Source organism: Puntigrus tetrazona, chromosome 5 (assembly GCF_018831695.1).
Source record: "Puntigrus tetrazona isolate hp1 chromosome 5, ASM1883169v1, whole genome shotgun sequence".
NCBI lineage: Eukaryota > Metazoa > Chordata > Actinopteri > Cypriniformes > Cyprinidae > Puntigrus > Puntigrus tetrazona.
Genome location: NC_056703.1, coordinates 32,580,586 through 32,604,498, shown reverse-complemented (window position 1 = coordinate 32,604,498; position 23,913 = coordinate 32,580,586). Strand labels below are relative to the sequence as shown.

General features: G+C 36.4%; 1 protein-coding gene across 2 annotated transcripts in view; it reads right to left on the bottom strand.

The window, feature by feature from the left end:
• Nucleotides 1–23,913, bottom strand: part of unc5ca (unc-5 netrin receptor Ca) — a 108,885-nt gene that overhangs the window by 30,705 nt on the left and 54,267 nt on the right. For both annotated transcript variants that reach the window (XM_043240537.1, XM_043240538.1), the window contains exons 5-6: nt 8,675–8,855; nt 489–656 (exon numbers count right to left, since the gene is read on the bottom strand). In XM_043240537.1, the coding sequence (XP_043096472.1) occupies nt 489–656; nt 8,675–8,855 (349 nt within the window). The remainder of the gene's footprint in view (nt 1–488; nt 657–8,674; nt 8,856–23,913) is intronic.

Genomic DNA, 23,913 nt, shown 5'->3' with positions numbered 1-23,913 from the left:
TAAACAGAAAATAATGAAATAATTGGTAAATATAATACAAATAAGTGCTGTCAAATGATTTATTGTGATTAATTGCATCAAACATTTACATAATAACAAAAAACATATTAAAATATAAATGCATAAATTATAAAAAAAATTGTAAATGTAAATATTTTCAAAATAGATGTCATATGTGTGTGCATTTTATATATATATATATATATATATATATATATATATATATATACATACATAATAAATAAACAGATATATAATGCAAACACATTACAATTAATCGTTTGACAGCACTTATAAAAATATATAATTCTAATCATTGTAAAGTCATATGACTTATAGCAGATAATTTTAACTATATTTATGCAACAATTATATATACAGTATGTATGACTACTAATATAAACATTGTAAAATGATATCACTATTACAAATATTACATTTATTAAATACTAAAAAAAAATTTCTTTGGAAATATTAATAGTTGGTACCTGTGCAAACGGAGGTGCAGGCGATTTTTTGGATGGCCTGTCCGTCACACGGCGAGCCCCCGTTCAGAGGCGCGGGATTGGTGCAGCTGCGGGTCCGTTTCTGAAGGCCCCGCCCACATCGACTGTTACAGCTTGACCACTCGGTCCACGTGGACCAGCCGCCATTCACTGCAGAAACACACACACACTCACGTCACTACACACTCAACACAAATACTTAAAGTTGACTTTTTCATTTGGTAAACGGCGCTGAAATATTATATTATTATATACCTCTTATACAGTCAGTTATACAGCTAAAATTCATTTTACTACCGATTTCAAAGAGGTTAATTTTTTTTTTGTCAATAAAGCTGGGGTTTATTTGTGTATTAATAGCTGGAACTCTTTCTTCTGAACGTCACTTGCTGATATTTTTCTGTACTGTTTTGCGGTATTGCGGCAGTTTTAATATTGTTGCCTCCGTATGATTTATCGCACACGTTTTCACTGAATGTTGCATCTTTTCTTGGTCACCTTGAAAGCGTCTGCTAAATGAATAAATATAAATGTATTAAAAAACTTTCCGTACTCCGACTACTAGTCAAGGAAGGGTTTTTCATTTCTCAAACATTGCAGAGCGATGAAGAAAGCTGTTCCTCCGGAAAAGGCGCAGACATTAAACATACACTCAGCATTGAAAATACAATATTTATGAGGTGATACGTGACAAACTATTAATACAGATACATTTACGCAACAATACCTTTCAAAAGTTTGAGGTTGGTAAGAGTTTCTGATCACCAAGGCTGCATTAATTTGTTGTAAAAATACAGTAAAAACAGCAATATTGTAATAATAGCTTTATATATATATATATTTATTTTATTTTTTTTTTTTGCACAACGGCATTTTTTCAAGCTTATTTCGTGAATATAAAGTTTAAAAGAGCGTTTATTTTTTTGTAGCAATTTAAGTATCGTTACTGTCACTTTTTTCAATTTAACGTATTCTTGTTCAATAAAAGTATTACATTTGTTGAAAAATAAATTGCTAACAGCGTGATTTATTGACATTCAGTAACGTATTAACTAACTTGAACAAACCACGAACGAGTATTTATTCAATGTCAGTTAATAAAAACTCAACCATTCATTGCTAGTTCATGTTAGATTAACTAATGTTATAACATTTTAATAACGCATGATAAATGCTGAAATTCACGATAACTAAGATTAATAAATGCTTTAGAATTATTGTTCATGTTTAGTTCATGTTAATTAATGTTAACTAATGTACCTTTATTAAAGTGTTATCAAATATCTTTATTGTAATATTAATGTATAACAACATATAATATAATATAATACTTCTATTTTAGTTTAGATTTTTTTTCGTGCATTAAATATATTGTATCATAAATTGCATTGCATAAATTACATTGCATTGCATTACATTACATGTTGTTGTATGTATAGTTTTATATATTATATTATATTATATTATATTCTGTTGCTATTACTATATATGGCCAGACAAAATGTTGACCTAACGTGAACACATAATGAAAATAGTTTTTTGCATTTTAAAATTCTGACAAAAATATATCAGCCAGAGTTGTTTGAGGTGACCGATCCAAGGAGTGTCATCGATCATTGAGGAGAACATGATCATCTTGTTTTGCTCTGATATCTCCGGTTTGACTCTGATTCCAATAAAAGAGAGGCAAACCAAATATTTTGAGAGGCAGAAAATGGACAGAAGTTAACAGTGCTGTGAGCAGCTGTGTTTGGTATGTGAGAGTCTATATTCCAGCTGACGGATCCTTTTACCTTCACACACACACACACACACACACACACTGCAGTGTTTAACTCTCGTGTTGTGGAGAGGTGATGCTCTTCCCAGTTTTCCGGAGAAAGACACAGAAGCTCTTAAACTCTTAAACTGTGTCACTCCCTCTGCTGCTATTAACTTACCGCACTCCCCTCACACACTTTCCACAGCTCTCTCTCTCAGTGTGTGTGTGTGTGTGTGTGTGTGTGAGTCTTTGGTTTCGTGTGAGGGAGTAGATTAGCCGTAAGTAGATTCCTCCTTTTCCTTCCCATCTTTCTCATTTCAGAGTTATGAGGCCATACATCCAAAAGAACGGGACTCATTCCAGAGCTCTGTCTCTCTCTCTTTCCGTCTCTCACCATTAAAAAGGTTTCAACCGCAAACTAGATTTACATTTTCTGAAGCAATTCGCTAAACTCACCGCCCGCACAACACTACGGCGTTCTGAATGGTTGCTAAGGTGGTTGCTAGGTGCTGGTTATGGCACATTTGGACGGTTGTTGACAGCGTTGTTATTGGTAGATGCAACTAAAACATCACGCTATTCAAATAAGTAAAATGAACCAAGTGAAACTATATAACTATAATTAAATATTAAAATAAAGCTAAATAGAAATGCTAAGCAAAAAACTAGCATCCGCGACAAAATTTAAAACTGGATTAAAATTAATACGAAATAAAACAAAAAAACTTGAAATAAAAATGTAGAATAATAATAACAATAATAACAATAAAGCTGAAAAATGAAGATAAATAAAAAAAGTAATAAAAATGACAAATACATTAATTAAAACTAACAATAAAACGAAAACTAAAATAAATGTTAATAAAATAAACATCTAAATAATATCTAAAACATAATATAACAATAATTATTGCTATGTGTTTGGAGCTGCTTTAAAGGGTTCACCGTAAAATGAAAATGGTTATATTTATATACATATATATCTTCTTTTGTGTCTCAGAGAAGAAAGAAAGTTCATTTTGGAACGACATGAGAGGGTTAGCAGATGAAAAATGCATAAATGTAAATGAGTAAATGATGACAGAATTTTCATTTTTGGCTCTACTACCTCTTCAGCACTTAATAGGAGCAACATTGTTTAACAAATACCACTAAATACCACAACCACTCAAAACCCACAGTAAACTCTCTCTCTCTTTCTCTCTCTCACACACACACACACACACACACACGTGTTTTGCGCCAAAGCTAACTAAACGCCCAGCATTAGTGAGCCGATCTCAAGCGTGACATCGCTCAGGAAAGACCAAACCCCAAAACACTGAGTCACTAAATCCACTTTGATGAGGAGGAGAGGATGACGGGAACAAGCACTGGAGAAAAATCATTTCTTAAGCATCAGATACCATCTAAGACAAGCCACACACACACACACACACACACACACACACAGTCCCGCTTTCAAAGACCTTTAATCAGTGAAGATTACCAGTGAAAACAGAGCAGGACACCAAAGCAGGCGAAACCTCACGAGGGGTGAGAAGGATCGTCTTCACAACAGTCACAGCTCTTAGCTGATTAATGCACCCTAACTAGGGATCTGCGTACACTTAGACTGATTTGTAAAGGTAAAAGCAAGTCAATTTCATTTTATCCCAGTGTATCCCTCTGATAATGCCTTTTATTTGACAAATTAGTTCTCAATTTTTATTTGAACCTGGACACAGAATTGCAAATTAAAATGTCATGTAAGTAGCTTTTAAATGATGAAATTCAACTGATAGATAGACAGGTGATAGATAGATAGATAGATAGATAGATAGATAGATAGATAGATAGATAGATAGATAGATAGATAGATAGATAGATAGATAGATACAGACAGACAGACAGACAGACAGACAGACAGACAGATAGATAGATAGATAGATAGATAGATAGATAGAGACAGACAGACAGATAGATAGATAGATAGATAGATAGATAGATAGATAGATAGATAGATAGATAGATAGATAGATAGATAGATAGATAGATAGACAGACCAATAGATAGATAGATAGATAGATAGATAGATAGATAGATAGATAGATAGATAGATAGATAGATAGATAGATAGATAGATAGATAGATAGATAGATAGATAGATAGACAGAACTAAGCAGAACTAGTCCAGAACATCCGACATTCATTCAGAAAGTCACATTCACTCAAACTCTCAGAAGCTCTCAAACACCAAAATCCAGGAATATTACAACCATAAGACCAACTTCACAACCACAAAACTTTGGAGTACAACAGATTTCATGCTTTGAGAATCTAGGTCAAGAAATAGAGTGGCTTTGCTTTTCAGATGCAAAAACAGACCATTTTCTATCTTTCAAAATGATGACAAGCTATTAAAGGTTCAGCAGTGCGAGAGACGTGCTCGACTCTGGGCTCTGACTGAGTGTTTTACAGATGCAGGAGTAATTGATATGTGTGTGTGTGCAGTGACACGCGTGACAGACGCTAAACACACACACACACACACACACACACACACTCTCTCACAGAGCCCCTGTCAGACTGACAGCGGGAGGCGGCACTCTTCACACGTGTGTGTGTGTGTGTGTGTGTTTGAGATACTCTGTGAAACTCCTTGATGAGATTGACAGACAGTGCTTTAATTAGCAAGGTGAGGTGCAAGCTGTCATTAAGACAAACTTCAGCGAAAACAACATTCCGACATCTTTATGACTTTTCAGGCTGACAAAAAATAAGCATAAATTAATGCATACGCTAGCGTACCCTAAAAAGCTGACTTAGAGCGTAAAATATTATACAACACCTTAAAGGGTTACTCCTCTACAAAATGAAAAGTTTGTCATTAATCACTTTTTTTTTCATTATTCATTATTGATTTTTTTTTTTGGTCATTAATCACTTACTATGTCGTTCCAAACCCGTAAAGGCTTTGTTCATCTTAATAATAGATCATTTAACTGAAAACCGGGAGGCTTGAGACTCTGAGATCGAGAGATCAGAGAAGCATAAAAGACACCGGCCGGAACAGTCCATGCTCAATCTGAATGTTATGAACTGCTTAGAATACTTTTTGTATGCAAAGAAAATATAATTAACGGCTTTATTCGTGAATTTGTCTTGTCTTGGTCTCATTTCGCAGAATATGCATAGGACCCCAACTACGTCTTCTACGCATATTTCCGCTTTGATTCGTACAAAGACAGCGCATCCTCGTGGCCCGACGGACACAGAACAGCATGCATAACGTGTTCAGCGGATATCCTCCAAAGAGGAGCTATGGTGATTGCGGAGAGACTCGATTATTTTAAAAAGTGCGTACAAAAAGAGACCCTTTAAGAGAAGTTAAGATGAAAACCCGGGGAGGCTTGTGACTGAAGCACCATTCAAAAGAGAGAACAAAAACTAAGACAGAATCGCTAAGAATACAGGAGAAGCCACTGAATATAATGATTTTCATATATGATATAGGCGAATCGCTTGTGCCTCGGAGCGAGCTGACGAAACGCGATAAATGCTGCCAATGCTTTCGAGGAGCATGCTGCTGTTTGGGAACGCAGTCAAGGAAGAAAACCTAAGACGACAGGCTTTGCTCATCCATTTGAGAATGACCGTAACGGCATACAGTTCCTGCGTGAGCGAGATCGCGATCCTAGCGCAAAGCCACATGACTTTTTCGACCATCGAAGTTTATGTGCATTTCTTCTAATTGGACAAAAAAGTTAATCCTGCGTATACTTTTTTTAATCCACGTTTTCAGAATTTATGCGCATCTTTTTTTATGTGATATTCCAAAATATGCATGAAGATAAGTGGATGGAAACGTAGCTCATGATGCGCTCTCGGAAATAAAGGTACAAAAGCTGTCACAGGGTGGTGACTTTTCAAAAGGCACATGTTTGTACCTAAAGGCTCTATTTTGGTGCTTAAAGTGTACATATTAGGTACAAAAGTGTGGCTTTGGAAAAGGTACCGCCCCGGCTTTTGTACCTTCGTTTCTGAGAGTGTACTGTGAGCAGGCCTTGATTTTTATGTATTTATTTCATTTAATGGTATTTTCCTCACTGGGAAATGCATTCTGCGTTTTGGGAGAATTTGCTGAATTTTTGTAGAAGACTTGAAATATTTGAATGCAAATAAACTCATTGAGGAGGCTGGGAAGTGTGCGGCGTTAGCGTGAAGGACGGGTGAAAATCTGAAGGGCTTTTTGCAAACTTGTGTGCCTGAAACAGACTATGAGTCACCGCTAAAACACATCTGAACACACCATACGGCAATTTATCACAGCTGGACCCGGTATTATGAGGGATATTAAGTACAGTGGAGAGGACTAAGGCAAATGCTTCCAAAGAAAAGCGGTAAAAGCACTTTCCACAACTTGAGTAGAAATTACGGCTAGAGTCTTTGAAAAAGTCAGCTTTAGTTCTTTTCTAAACTAAGGGTTGTGGAACGGAGGGGCTTTAGAAAATGGCATTCGTCCACCTCAGGAGGTCAAACTGTAATTTTGCATGTGCTATAATGACATACGTCACAGTAACAATCATGCAAAGTCTGTGGAAATTGAAAGAGATTATTCACTTCGTGGCAAGTTGAAGAAAGCGTCCGAATTATGAAAGCATGAAAGCAGCATTTTATGTTGTACAAAGTATCATTTTAGTACATATTTAATCATAAAATGTCTATAACTAAAACAAAAATAATGATAGTTTTAATTGCTTTAGCCCATGAAGTAAAATACAAATGAGAAATGTTGCTTTGGCGGCTAGATAAAATAAAAATTGTAATTATTTTGATATTTTATTATAATTTAGTGCATGTTAATTTTATGTAACGCATTTAATCACATAATCCCCAAAGAATAAGAGATGTGTTGCCATTACCAATCTGTACTCTATTTATATATAAAATGACAGAGAAAGTAATTAAGAGACAAATATGTCTATATGCAATAGATAATGTAAAACAGATATAAACAACAAACAATTAAATAAACAATCATATTTCAGTGTGCAAATAAGTTGAAATGTAAAGTCGAATGAAAAAGCTGCATTTCTATTTCAAGAGTAACTTATAAAAACGAAAAAACTAAACACAATACACCTAAATGATCTACAAAACAACTTTGGAGTTTGTACAAGCTGTTTTTGTTAAATTAATTGCTTAAAGGTGTTGAAAAGAAGAAGAAAAAGAAGTTGCAAGTGCTGTAATGATGCACTCACACCCTGTCGAAATTACAGTAATTATGAGTTTCCAGCTAGTAAAAAAGCTTCATTCATGCCTTCGTCAAACTTATAATTACAAGCTGGGAACTTTTTAATGAATTTTATGAAAGCTCTTCTCCCACTTGACCGTGGTCAAGCCTGCCAAAAAAAACCTGCAGCTCACAAGCCGCTGGTTACACAAGTGTTTGGTCTTTCTTTTTAAACGGGCATGAAAAAAAAACTGACCGTATCTACTTTCTAAATGCATATTATATCTCTTATTGCAGGAATCTTCTGATCATTCAGTCCGCTTTAAACTCCGCCCCTGCTAGTTCGCATTCATAGCATAGCTTCATTGTGACAGCTTTTGAACAAACAATACAACAGATTTAATAAACTGATTAACTATTGACTAATTTATCATCAATTTATTACTGAATAAGCGCAAATCAAACCTGTCAGACAAATCAAAATAGTCAAACATTCAAGACCATATACCATATTCATTAAAATTCACATGTCACAAAAATAACAAAACGTGTATAACACGTATATAAAGCGTATATATATATATATATATATATATATATATATATATATATATATATATATATATATATATATATATATATATATATATATATGTAAATTAGTAAAAAAACTGACACACAAATAAAGTAAACATTAAAAATCTGACAATGAGTCTGGATAAAAATATAAAGCAATAAATGTAGGTTGAAATCTTTGTATATATTTATATATATATATATATATATATATATATATATATATATATATATATAAATTTCACACACATTCACATGTTCAGCTACAAGCAAGTAAAGTAATTTTAAAAATGTATGGTCAGTTTTTCTAGTAAAAATTGTTTATTTTAATTTGATAAAAATATAATTATTAATATTATACATACAAATAATTAAATAACAATAATGACATTAATATTAACAACAAAGGCCTGCACGCTATGAAGCTGAAAAACATATTATTATTTTTATTTTTATTTTATTTTATTATTTTTATTATTATTTCTAGTTGCACTACATATTTTTAAGCATGGTTTGCGATTTCATCGTTTTTGTTTTTAGGTAACATTACGTCATTAATCGGACATTTATATGAATGAATAATTCTATTAAATAACACAAATACACCGAACTCACCGTAGACGATCACTGTAGCCGTGGTGCTCCGTCTCTTAGCGACGATGTTCTTAGCGACGCAGGTGTAGTTAGCGGTGTCAGAAAGCCGGGCCTGTTTGATGATCAGGTTATGGTCGATGGTGATGTAGAAATTCCGATCGTCTGCAGGATCAATAATCTCTTCGTTCTTCAGCCATTCCACCTGCACAGAGACACAGAGATGAGAAGACATTAATGAAATCCAGTTCTGGGACACGTAATATCAGAACGTCCTCGTGCAATATCTGCCCCGTACAAGCAGTCATCCGCCCATGCGTCTGAAATTATCAAACGTTTTAATTAGCTTCAAAGCTAACTCCTCAGGGCAGCACTGACTCAGAGCTTGAGCAATTTTGTAAAACGATAGCACACATTTTAGAAAAAGAACATTGCGGAGACATTAAAAGGAAATTGCACGCGGGCAAAAGACTTGTGAGGGTATTTTTAGACACAGTGTAATCACAAAAGTGGCCTGCTAATATCTCCAGAAAACATTGAGGAAGAACAGGAAGTGGTTTAGACTTCAGTACACAACTAAGCCCCGCCCTAAATACATAACTGACCAATCAACTGTTGCTGACCGTCAAAAAGTCTAAAGAGGATCTGCATATTTTGAACAGAGTTTGACAGAAATGATTAGATATACTAGTAGATATATATAAGAGTGTGTGTGTGTGTGTGTCAATGGCTTAGGGTGGTGTTATAAAATGAGGAGGCAGAGAGAGAGAGAGATCGATCAAATATAATTCTATTTTGTATTTTATTATGTTAATGTAATAATATTTTTAATACTAATTATACATTTGATATTTGTTTTTTTAATGCATTTTTATTTTCCAAAATAATAACTAAAGACAATTTGAGCAATATTTTGGAAACACTTTAGGCTTCTTTAGTAAAAAACGGGTGTCATTTTTCATCATTTTCCAAGAAATTATATGCTTTTGAAGGTCTTTTAAAGGGGAGTGTGAAAATAAAAATAACTCGCTTATTGCTCATTGTGACGGTATAAGAAAAACAGAAATCAGCTATTTTAAATTATAATAATATTTCACAATATTACCGTTTTACTGTATTTTTAAACAAATGTATGCAGCCTGTTTGAGCAGAATAGACACTAGGCTATTTCTCCTGACTGTGTTTTCCACTGAGTTAATTTCGTTGCATTCTGGGACTGTTTTATAGACGCATTGCTGCCTCGAAATTGGTCCGAAATGAGGTTTCTTACAGGGCGGCGTCATTATGCCGCCTGCAGTTCGGAACAGCCAAGTCAATGATGCCTTAAAATGCTGCCTAGTTAGGCAGCTCACCAGGTTTTACAACAGATACACATTTCTCCAATGCAGAAATAGTCATTAGCGCTGCTGCTCAACAGGAAAAAAAAAGACTTCACATATACATCTGATGCATTAACGCTACAGTGTGTCAATCAGGGGAGCGAGACGCAGACGTGTGTAAATGTGTCACAGGGGTGTACCTGGAGGCTGCTGAGAGCTCGTCTGGAGGGAATAGGGTAAAAATATCACCCTCTCATTGGCTCGGCAGGAGGGAAACTCACCCAATCAGCTGCTCACGCTCTCCAGCTGTGACAAAAGCACTGCACACATTAGCACTCGCGCATGCATGCGCGCTTCCCTATGCATTTTACCTCATTACATCTAGCAAAGGTAACCCAACTCCCAGCTGTCAAACTAAAACCCTCAGATTACTGTATTCGGTGCTACTGTCACCTCCACACACGCGCACATCTCTCTACAATAGCATTATCAGAAAATGAGCACCTTCAGGGCCCCACGGTTTCACACACACACACACACACACACACACACACACACACGGGTATGCACTTGTATGTGATAGTTGTTCTCGATATGCTCCTATTGTCATCCCGCTGTGCTTGTTAGAGAGCATATTGTTGTATACAACACCTGTTTCAAATATTCATCTACAACTCCGCCTGATTCAAGCTCGGAAAACTGCGTACACAATTCTGCAGATGTAAAACATGAGCGCGCACACGCTGCAGTGAAGGAAAACGGCTGAATGTGAAACGAAGGATGTGTATTTCGGCTTCTGCGCTACTTAGAGATCACTAAACAAGCGTGCTATTAGCAAATGAGCGACGTTGATCACGTGACCCCTTTTTTTAAAGGTCAACGTCGTTCACTATAGATGAAACCCATAAATTCTTCATTATTTATTTTCGTCGTTTAATTACATATAAAATAAACATTCAAATAAAATGTTACTTCAGCTAGCTGCCAAGGCAACATTTAGCATTTTTAGTTTTAGAAGTACTAAAATAACTAAAAAAAACCACAAATTTTGTAAAATAAAATGATTATAATCGTACTGAAAATGACAAAAGGTAAAATGAAAATATAAAAAAAAATCTAATTTGAGATATAAACCAAAAATGTAATAGTAAAGACTATAAATATAACAATTCAAATTATCGCTCAATTTTCTATGCTGATAATACAACTTTCTTTAGAAACATTCCATTAGAAAATAATGTAAATAGGTGCATTTTCAACCCAAATTTGTACATTTAAACCCCACAACACACAGGCTACTAGTAAAAAATTTGCATGCATGATCTTCATGATTAAAATGCATGAAATAAGTTTGTAACCCAGTGTTATTATTTATTTTTAAGTTTTAGTTTAGCACTTTATTTAATCATTTTAGTACTTACCTTGGCAACTAGCTGAGACAAGTTTATAATTAAGTTTATAAGCATGTTAACAAGTTTTTTTTTCAGTTCATGTTTATTTCAAGCAATAAACTTAGTTTTAATATTAGTTTCAGCTCAGGATAATAAACCTGATGTAAAAAAAAAGCAAATAAATAAATAAAGTTTTGTGGACATCAATGCTTCCTCAAACCACTTGTGCCGTTGTGGAGAGCCGTGCCATTACATGCCAGACATCAGATGGACGAGAAAACAGGCTACAGATGACTTGAATCCAAAGGGAGACCTGACTCCGAGTCGCATATAGATACCAGACCATATTTAGTTTAGAACACATAAGTCTGACTAAATGTGAAAATGACTAAACTCGCTGGATAAAAGTGTGTCCAAACTTTATACGAGTGGTGCAGGCTCACCCGTGTGTAAACCTCGTGTTTGTAGTGCTCTCTCTTTGAGCGTGACTGACATTTGGTCCTTATCTCTTCCAGCCGTGTCTCTGTGAAGCTCACATTCGGCCTAATCACGGCTGTTTCTGGACGGCCTGATTTCTCTCTGCAGGGACTCGTCTGCTGATCAGGATGAAAGAGGCAGAGAGACGCTCTTCACGCACCTGCTCATTTTCTCCTGTTGGTGTTTACCGCCAGAACAGAGTTCCTGTGCCCGCCGGGCAAACGCAGAATCAACAACCAAACACGCACAAACACACACACACACACACACACACACAGGCTGAAAGCAAAACCAATCAGGAAGTTTTGTGAAATATTTAAATATCTCTCAGATAATTGCTTTTTCTTCGTGCCAGAATAGATGTGGATGTTTATGCGTCTGTGTGTGTAGGTGATGGATATTTGATTTTTAAAAATAAACACTCCCTCCGTCAAGAAGACGCTTTTATTTAGTGCGCGATATATATCGATCTAAAGGCCGGGGAGCTAGTGAATGCGCAAATGTGCGTCTATACGTTTCTGAAGCGACATTAAATGCATTACTTTGAAGTAGGGATGCACCGATACTGATATAACACCCAACAGGTACCGTGAACGATCTCAGACATGAGTAAAATATGTTGGATATGTCAAAAGCAAATATGTAAAACAATGCACAAGTTACTCGATGCAGTGAGAGAGGGTGTATGAACCGCTGCAGAGTGATCTTGATAACTGTTAACTCCATGCATGCATCGTTTGATTTAAAAGTACATCGTAAAATACAACATTAAAAAAAGGGAGCTAACTGTGCAGTGTGAGATGCTCTTGGCTATACTTGTGGCCACACTTGTTTCGCTTGCTTGAGGTTCCAAAAAATGATTACGTGAGTCGCTTTGGAATATAAGTCGCATTGGGATCATTATTCAGATGATAAACGCGACTTGTATTTTAGAGTATATGTCCATTGCGATGACACGATTTACATTTGGAAACATTTATGAAAAAATGGGTCATTCGATTTGTGAAATTACATCTCTATTAAATGTTTAACCGTCTACTGTAAGTTGTGTAATGGGAAGGAGGAAGTACTCAGAACAGCAGCAGAAGATCATGTAATGTCAGAGCGGTTACCGTGTGGACGTTCATGGGGTCAGATTTACCAAACGGGGTAAAATAGTGCAAGTGTCACAAATCCTGTCAGTGGCCTTTTGTCCACTCGCCACCTAAAGCTACCTTCTCATTGTATTGACTATTAGCACAGTACGCAAACTGTTACATGTCACCCAGAACTACATTTCCTATGCTCCATGTCACTGATTACAGATTCACCTGGAACCCGGGCATGGAAATTTCTGTCCATGGATTTTCAACATTAATTTTTTAGTGAGCTGTTAGTAAATCTGGCCCACAATGTTACCATTCAGCAATGCTCCGCTGATTGACAAACTCTACTGACATTAACAAGAACCGCAAGAAGGAAGCTTTATGAATGGGTTTCCAGTTGCAAGCAAGCCTCACATCACCGCATACAATGCAAAACATTGAAGAAATCGATGTAAAGCGGCTGCCACTGGACTCGAATCACGTTACCTGCCTGACTGCATTGTGCCAACAGTAAAGTGATAATGGTATTGGGCAGTTTTTCACTGGTTGGGCATGGACGCTTACTTCCAGTGGAGAAAAATCTTACAGCGTCAGCATAACAAGCACTTTGGACAGTTTGGGGAGGGCCCTTTTCTATCCCAGCACAACAGTGCCCCTGTGCACAAAGCAAGGCCCATAAAGACATGGTTGAGCGGGTTTGGTGTGGAAGTCTGACCTCAACCACATCCAGCACCTTTGGGACGAATTGAAGCAGAGACTGCAAGCAAAGCCTTCTCGTCCAACATCAGTGCATGACCTCAAAAAGCTCTACTGGATGAATGAGCAACAAAACCCCACAGAAACACTCCAAAATCTTGTGAAAATCATTCCCAGGAGAGTGAAAACGGTTACAGCTGCGTTGAGGGACCAACTCCGCATGTATTTAGAACCTAGAGCCTACGATGTATTTAAAATCTTCAAAACGTTCAATATTTTTTTGACCGCTTAACTACAGTTGAATGCGTACTTAAGAGTTACGCGTTTATTTATACAAGTATGGATGCACAGAAAGCCAGACAGATTTCATAAGATGTAGCGAATGAAGCAATTCAGTAAGTTATTCCTCTTTTTGTCTTTCTATTTCAGATTCCAATTACTCTCCTGTGTGTCACGGCCAATTCAATTCAAATTCACTCTCGTGAAATGAAAGGGAGACTGTACTTTAATTCTGAATTTTGCATCCTGTAATGAAGGCATTTGAAGACTATCAGTGAATCCGAGCTTGTTTTATTCTCCCGTACAAACACACACGCTGCCAGCGATACCACAGAAAAATCATTTAAATATTTGGTGAAGATCTTCTCCGCAGAACTCCAGGTGTGCGAGGCCCGAAAACACAATAACACCTTTAATTCTGAAGCGTCCCTTTTTTTAACCCGCGTCTCTTCAGAAAAGGAAAGCCGCATCCTTTCATGAGCTCTGAAGATCGCGCACAGTCTCGTTGCGGATTCAAGTAAGAGTCCTCGCAATCAAGGAACGCTCCATAGGGCAAATGAAGTGGGCGGCTGTAATATATAGGCTTCGGTAAAGGTGCATGAGGCTGAGCTCCCGGCTGAGGGCCTGTAAGAACTCACCAACGCCACTGAAGTGCTCTACATCTGCTCTAAGTGGGCTATCGTGAATTATGCAGCGTATTCAGCGATCTATGCGCTGATGATCGCGCGTCCGCACACGGCTACTGTAATCTCACACACCTGAACCGCTTCATTCAGCAATGCCGTCGAAGAAAGTGATGGAGAGTTTGGGTGTAATGAGAGGATCTACATCGTAGACATCCTAAGTTATGTAAAATGCATGATATTTGCCATGCACTCAGTATAGGAGCGCTGGTATAGCGGATGAAATATTAAGCACAACTCCTAAGAAAGGAAAATGCAAGCTTTCTTTTGCATCTAAGCTTACCACCAACACAAGCGACAGAACTAACCAATCATAACCGAGGACAGCAGTGATAGCACAGGTGCAGTGAAAAAATTGATCATAAATAAAAGGTTTTATTTACATAATATTTCATTGCGTATATATAAACGCACTTACATGCATGTTAAAAATATGTTACATATGTTATATATGATATACATTACATGAATATAAATGTACGCATATAAATATATACTTTTATTTTGGATGCGGTTATTAATTATCATTTGATAGCACTGGTATTTAAAAATGTATATCATGCATTTGAAATGGATATTAACATTAGCATCAAGACAAAAAGGCCAAAATAATTAAATTAAATACTCCTATGAACATTGTTCAGCAAAAACTAAAATAAAATAAAAAACTATTAAAAAAGCAAATTTGCATATATGCATACTATTATTATTAATATTATTTGGTATTTTGTTTGCACAAAATGAAAAATAAGAAATGCACTCTTTCATTGGAAACATATATCCACCTTTAATAGTTGAGTATATTTACATTATAAACCTTTAAAGAACTATTAGGGGAAAATACATTTTACATGAATTAAATATAATCATAATTAAGGTACAGTATTAAATCAGACGAGGTTTTGATTTTAGCTCTATACCGGCCAACCCTATCACCAAGACTGTACTTATTTGGTCAAAAAAAAATACACTTGAACAGAAATATTATGAAATAAAATGTAACTTATTCCTGTGATGGAGAAGCTGAATTTTCAGCATCATTACTCCAATCTTCAGTGCCACGGTTCTTCAGAAATCATTCTACTATGCTGATTTGCTGCTCGATAAATATTTCTTATTACTAGTAATGTTGAAAATGATTAACATTTTTGTGAAAACGGTTAAATTTTTCCCGGATCCATCGATGAAAGGAAAGTTCAAACAACAGCAATTAACTGAAATCGTGATGTTTGGTGAATAAAAGAGAAAAATCCCGACGACCCCCAAACTTTTGAACTGTTGTGTATTTTATCTGCAGACTTTGTGTCCAATTTGAAATCTGAGTTCACAGCCTGTCCGTCTCTCTGTAGAATAAACACAGCCACACCGGTGTCCGTCCTGCGCATGTCAATATTCACACTCTATTTTGACATCTAATAAGACTCCAGCAGTGGAGGATATGAAGCGCAATCCAACGCTGTTATTACGTACACCTGAAATTTACTCTCACCTTGAGCTCAAACAAACGCAGTAGATGAAACACACACACACACACACACGCACGCACGCACGCACACAGCTCTTATGTTTCATGGAAGAAAGTCGTACAAGCTGGGAATGACAATAGGGTGAATAAATTATGACAGATTTTTCATTGTAGAGAAAATGTAACTCTTTTTTATTTGTTGAACTACGCCTTTATGCCGCTCTTAGTTTGATCTGCCATCTCTTCCGAATTCATCACGATAAATCATAATGGATCAACTGAAAATAATGTGTTTCTAACAATCATGCCAGGCCACATTGAGCTGATTTCTTTTGTATCTACCGAAAGAAAGATAGTAAGGAGAATCAGTTTATGTCTCTTTCATCTTTTTGTGATCAGACGCCCCGGCTGACAGCCTCCTCCAGCAGTGTCGTCTGTGGGCCGAGGTGTGTGTGAGTGTGTGTGCGTGAGTGTGTGTGTGTGTGTGACACAGATATTTGAGGAACGCTGTGAAGAGACTTTTTCTATTTTCACAGAGAACAGACAGAGAGATCAGCCCTGGAATTCTCTCAGCTGGGTGAACTCTTTTCATGAACTTCAGAAAGAAACAAAACATTCGTTCAAACATCACTGCGAAACGAATCCCAGCATTACTAAAAATGACATGAAAAGTACTTCAATACAGTTTTTCCCATTACTCACTGCATTTTATTAACGATTGAATCAATTATGGTCCAACACTTCAAGCTATATCAGTCGATCCAACAGAAAAATAAACTGTTTTCTAATGTAACGTATTTTAAAACGCAATTTATTTCGGTGACGTAAAGCTGCATTTTCAGCATCATTACTCCAGTCTTCAGATTGAAAAACCAACAGTCACATTAACATTACGAATATATTCAAAATCCAACGGTAGCTTTGTGTTTAACAATTTAGTTTAATGTCTTTTCGTTGATGGTAATATATTTGTGTTTCGATATTTATTGTGCTTCTATAATCACAATAAATGATTACCACTCGGCAGTCTCAAACACATTCAGCTGACATGATAACAACATTATAGAAAAACACGGCACGCATGCACACGCTGTAAGTTTGTGTTTATCGACTGCTTGGCATTAGCATTCTCATTAACATAATTGGCACAATTGCTGTTGTTAATTAAGTCAGTGAAACTACCAGTTGACAAGAAACGCACGCGCACACACACACACACACACACACACACACACACACACACACTGTATATTGACCTACTGTTTCTAATGTGATGGACAAAACCAGGAAAAAAAACCCCACAAATGCAACCAAATAAATCAGTTTTTATTTCTGACATATGCACAATTCTCAGAAACTCCACAAAATATGGAGCAGCCCATTGAACCTTTAGTCAAAATATAAAAAAGAATCTATTAGTGTGTTTTGTTGCGTATCATATTTGATATATAAGGCTTTTATGGCTCATGTAGTATGATGTAGTGAGAATACGGAGCTCATACCCGGTGAGGGAGAACCCCTCAGAGTCTCAAACGGAGCAAAAATCTGTAATTCGGTGCAGTTGCTGATATTTATATGGCCAAAAAGTAAGATGAAATTCTGATGTAATGTTTGTAATAAATCAATGGGATCTTTATAACACTACAGCAGACTACTTACAAAAAATGCATATAAATATTTACTGTTATGATCAAAGTTCTGTAGTTTTAAAAACATAATGCAAAGCCATACAGTGATGACGACAAATAAATGTTCCTTAAAAAACTGCTCATTTTTGATACGAACATTTTAGGGTCATTTGAAATATTACTAACAATATAAAAGTTATTCGTCTGTTTATGTTAAATGCACATGAAAGTTTCACTAAAATACCTTTTATTTGCTAAAAAAAAGTATCAATCAGATGACAGAAAGTATGTAGAACAACTAAATCAGCAAAATATATCAAAATGTAGATAAAATAGCAAAAACGCAATATAGTTCCATTTTAAAAGCAGTAGATATTTTATACTGCGCAGTACGCTAGCCCTCAAATCTCCTTTTTTTGTCATAAAGCTCCTTATATTGTGATCCCTACACTCTGATCTCTGATCGGCTTCCTGTTCCCGCTCAGGTCGGAGGTGTGTGTGAGATCCGAGTGTGTGTTTCTGAAGAGCAAATGGCTGCGTGAATATTTCAGCAGATAAAGTCGTTCAGTCTGTTTCTTTTGTGTTGCCATCAAAGTTCTGCTGCCGACTTAAATAAAGACGCAAGAGCGGAAAAATTCCTCCGTGCAGTTGGGCGGATGGGAAATTTATCTTTCTTACACACGAGCGCGCGCGCACACACACACACACACACACACGCACACACACACACAGACTGAGGGAGGGTTGGGGGCCGGTGAACAGACAGAACTGGGCCATCGGAGCATGTCACTGAGGCCCGAAGCTATATATACCTTTCACACACACACACACACACACACACACACACACATACATACTGGACGCCGTATTTTTTCTCATGTGATAAGTGCATTAAATTAACTATTAATTACTGATGTTTGCTAAGGCAAGGAAGACTTTTAGTATCTATATATCTGTATATGAAAACTGAGGACATTACAGTATGCTTTGTTTTTTGCATTTTAATCTGATGGCATTAAATCACAAATAAATTTGAATCTCTATTTTTTTTTTTTTATCGATTCAACAGGGGGGTAAAGGTCTTATTTGTAGCTATAATTATCCCTCTTTAGAAATCCTACATGAAACATTTGAAACAAAGATGATAGTTAAATGGAGCATAATGAGGTCTCTGCTGAGTTCTGAAAGAGCAAATTTTGAGCAGTAAGAGAAGAGAGGAGAAATGAGATGAGAGCTGTATTGAGCTGTTGTTGTGCTCCGTCTCGCTCTCGGAGGAGAGAGACGGTCATTAATCACAACACAGATGCACCGAGAACCTCCAGAGATCACAAACTCCACAGAGACACACACACACACACACACACACACACACGCACGCTGCAGCTCTGTGTGTAACCTTTGATATCATCACTCTTATTTGTTATATTAATTGTCTGCAGGCAGTCGCTGTAAGAGAGCATCTGTTAAAACAATAAAGCGAACATGAAGAAAAAAGGTCATGGATCTATTTATTGTTTTGCAGAAAGAATCCCTTAAAGGCCTCATATTATATTTCCTTGATCTCTTGAAATGAAAGAATTCACTGTGTATGAACGTACGGTTACTTTCAGAACTCAAAATTCCAAAAAGAACACACTGAAGCGAAAATACTGTATCGTCTCATGAATCTGTCACAATGTAATGGATTTGTAAAACTATACTGTAGCCTATTATTTATTTTACATTTAAAGAGGCCATTAAAAGTACGGTAGTGATAAATTGTAAGAGTCAGAGAATGCGTTTACAAGTCCATAAAAAATATTAATAGCACCTGAAAAAAAAAATCATAAAAAAAAAAAAAAATATATATATATATATATATATATATATATATATATATATATATATATATATATATAAAGCTAGACAATTTGTAAATTAAATGAATAATTCATGCTCTTTGACACGTATGTAATTTTAGCAATAATCATTCCAGTTAAAACTTTTCACAGCAGTTATCAAAATTTATACAGATGCTTAATCAGCGTATCGTGTAATTAATTAATTTGGTTTGATTAATTAATTGATAGCACTATTTTAGATTATACATTTTAACATTACCAGAGAGATGTCCTCAAAAGAGCCTGATCTTACGGTCCGGTTGTGTTCATGAATGGAAGCGAAACAGCGTGAGGAGGGCAGGAGAATGAAAGTGTGTTGAGATAAAAGACAGCTGCAGACAGCGGGGCCAGATTTGCGGTTACGGGTCATCATGGAGATCAGGTGTGTTTAGCGTATGCGATTCGTCCCTTGAGTCCTGCATAATGAACACACACTTCCCCACGAACGCCACATGTTAAAGTACTACAGCGCTCACACACACACACACACACACACACTGAAACACTTCCTCCTGACCCCTGCGCTCGCTTGAGAGCTTAAACGCACCTCACACACACTCAGCCTCACCGTGCCAGCTTTCCCTTTAAAAGAAAGTGTCCTTAATGCTTCTTTGAAGCACTTTAGGTTCAGAGAAGAACACTATTCTTGTCCAAAAACATTTTTGCCTCTATCAATATTGATTCTAAGCGCAGACAATTGAACGAATGCTCCAGCGGATGTTATTTCTGCCACATAAAATGTGTAAAGCCGTCCAAACTATTCACAGACTGTTTAGATAAAAACGTCTGGTTTGGCTTTATTTTGATGGTCCCTTTAACACATAAACAAAGTTGCACCTGCTGGAGAATTAGTGGACTGGTGGAGTTAGGGTTAGAGTAAAGTCTGTTGGAAATAAACTAAAAAGACTAGTGATGCTGAAAACTCAGCTTTGAACACAGGAATAGATTAAAATATGAAATATAATGCAATGGAGAGGAGCTGTAATAATCTGTGCTAAAATGTTGTGTTTTTTTAAATCAAAAGGTCGCCAGAAGAGCTTTCCTTCAACGCCATTTTTAAAAAGTTGATTTATTTATCTACTTGAATCCATATTCGAATGCTTATTATTCCATGGACACATACTCACGGATATGAATTTATGGCTTTGACCCGGGCGTGTGCGAACACGTACACGTCAAAACGCGCGCGTCAGCATGTGTAGCGCATTAACTCGGCTCGGACACAATAACTCACTCCGTCGGCGGATGCATTTCTGAAATTTACACACGAGCCATTACCAACATACAGAACATCAGCGCATTTAATTAATGGCGCGCCGTAAAAGTCTGTTACCGTAAACAATCTCCATCTTCATTAGCATAAAACACAGTAAAGTGCTTTTGCTCTGAGCTAATGAAGGAGATATTAATTCCTGCGACTGCGAGGCTTCGGGAGCATCAAACGCGGCCGCTGGAAGCTGTTTTGCAGCTTTCTGTTGAACGTGTGTTTGGAGCGGAGCTGAGAAGAAGCTAAAACAAGCGGCGCTTCTAACTTAACTACATTTGTCAGTAGCGTGACAGCGGCTTAGCCGTTTCCAAATAGTGCCGCTTTTCTGCTAACAAGCTATTTTTCCCAACAAGCGGCGGTGTAAAGTACGCAGTTAAATTATATTCTCCCACCGCACGCCCAAAAGTGAGCCCTGACCGCCATCCGCGCTGGAAAAGCAATTACTAGCCCAAAACCTGACCCTAAAACGCTATTATTATTTTAACCCTGACACGGTACGTTCGGATATAGTTAGTCAACTGTCCAATTACACAAATGTGTTTAACATAGACACATGCATATATCGTATAGGAATTCTATAAATTAATAAGAAATGTGTGTGAATATTTATTATATATTATAATATATTATTTTATATTATAATGCAAGTATTGAAATCACGTGCACGGGTCAGAAAGCATGAATTATTAATCGCATTTTCAGCATCTTTATCTTTGTTTATTTATTTGAATGGCATTTATTTTCGACCAGTTTGATACGAGGTTGCTGCAAAAAAAAAATAATAAAAAAAAAAATAATAAAAAAAAGAGAAGAGTCCATATAGTGTGACAACATGCCCCGCTGAGGCACGCCATAAATAAAGCATATGTTCAATGAACTGTGTCTTTTTGTCCTAGGCAATAACAGTGAAAATGTTCAATAGGTTTTTGTTGTTTTTTTGCAGCACAGACTTTAATAAGAAAGCTGAAATTGACTTTCAAATATACACTTACCCTGAGAAATATTCACCGGAGAGAGAAAAAAAAAACATGAGTGTGACAGCTAGCTCTCTTCAACTAAGAAAATGCATAGAGCATTTTAAAAGAAAGACAAAAAAAGGCTGTAAAGAAAGCAAAAACAAATGATGTAACACATAATTGTTCAAAAGTTTGTGGTCAGTGAGATTTAGTTTTAAATGAAAATGAATACTTTCATTGAAGGAGATACTGAATTGATCAAAGGTGATAGTGAAGACACATATGATGTTAAATATTTATAATAAATCCTGCTTCTGTTTATTAATAATAAATGAGTTTTTGAGTTTTTTTTCCATCATAGAATTCTGGCGAAAAAAGCTGCAAATCAGTGTATTGTAATGATTTCTGAAGGGTCATGTGACACTGAAGACTTTCAGAGCATAGATGCTGAAGATTCAGCACTGAAATAGATCCATTTAAATAGAAGACAGTTATTTGAAAAGGTAATAATTCAGATTTGACTGTATTTTGACCAAATAAATGCAGCCCTGGCAATCAGGAGAAGCTTTCATTGGGAAAAAAAAAGTGAGTAAGTATCTATAATTTTTCCTGGTAATTACAGGGACAAAAATGGCAGTGTTCCTGAGAATGAACCATATATTTATGAAAAATACAGCTTGACTGTTTCAATTACTTAACTACTTTAAATTATGAGTATCTGGGAACTTGGAAAGCCACAGTTATGGAGCAGCTTTAACAACATTATGAAGTACAGTTAGAGTCTCAATAGTGTGTGTGTGTGTGTGTGTGTTTTTATGTGCGTCTCTAGAGTGCTTCAAGTGTATCTGCATGTGTGTTTCCCACCACGTCCTGATGGTTTCTGCAGATTTTTCGGATGTTATGAATAGCACACCATTCATCGTCCAAATACAGCTCCCTCGGTATATAAACTCCTGCCACTGTATTACACTTTACACGTGTGTGTGTGTGTGTGTGTGCGAGAATATAATTGTGACTGTATAAAGTAGCGGTCTTTGGTCTCTAACTATGGCCCGGCAGCGCGTCCCGGTTAACCTGCATGTATATCATATCCTTTTCGTCATGGAAACAGTATGATTTTAATGAGGGCTCTGTGATTGGCCGGGTCTCGTCTTTCTGCACTCTTATTTCAGAGCGTTCCGGCTCCCTAATGGCCACGGCTCACGCGGTGGGTGTTCGGAAAATACGCCCGCCGAACACAGAGGTCATTCGCTCACATTGTTCAGAAAAAGCAAATGATATTTACAAGAAAATGCATATCCTGACCGGGTCACGGTGTTCCCAGCGTCCTCCGGGAACATGCGGGGACGGGACGGAGGGTTTAGAGTCTAGACGGAGTCAGAGAGCGGAACAGAGAGATATTGCAGCACTCGGTGGAATTCACATGGCTCTTCTTCACATCTCAACTTACTCGGCTCCGAGTGTGTGTGTGTGTGTGTGTGTGTGTTTGTGAAGTGTCCTCTGGGAGCCGCAGCTGTCGTTTACGGGTCTTCTGGGAACCCTCGACCTCCGGGTCAAAGCCAGGAGCAGAAACGAGTCTGACGGCTCTAAACACACGTACTGTATGATGACAGACAAACTCCACATGCGCATTCAGCTGCACACACACGACTGGAAATTCATCAAATCTCGAAAATATTACTAAAAGGAATGATGTTGAAAAAATACATATATATTTATACTTATTAATTCTATTCTTATTTCTCTTTCTCTCTCTCTATAAACAAATATTTTTAAATAAACAATTAATAATTAATTTCTGATTTTCCTGTATCGTCTGGTTCAACTCATCTTCCGTTTTTATTATAAATACAAAATAAAAATAAAAAGTACAATCATTATAATTTTATTTAAATTAATTTTAAATTTATTAATTTTCCTGTACCCTCTATTCAACTCATCATTTTCTCTTTTAAACATTATCAATTGAAAAATATATAATTTATAATATAAATGTTATTTTTAAAAATGTATATAAAAAAAAGATTAATCAGATTTAATTATAAAACTTGACAATTTTTTCTGTACTGTCTTGTTCCAATCATTCTATACTGTTTTTAAATTAATACATAAAAATGCATTATTAAAATAATGACAT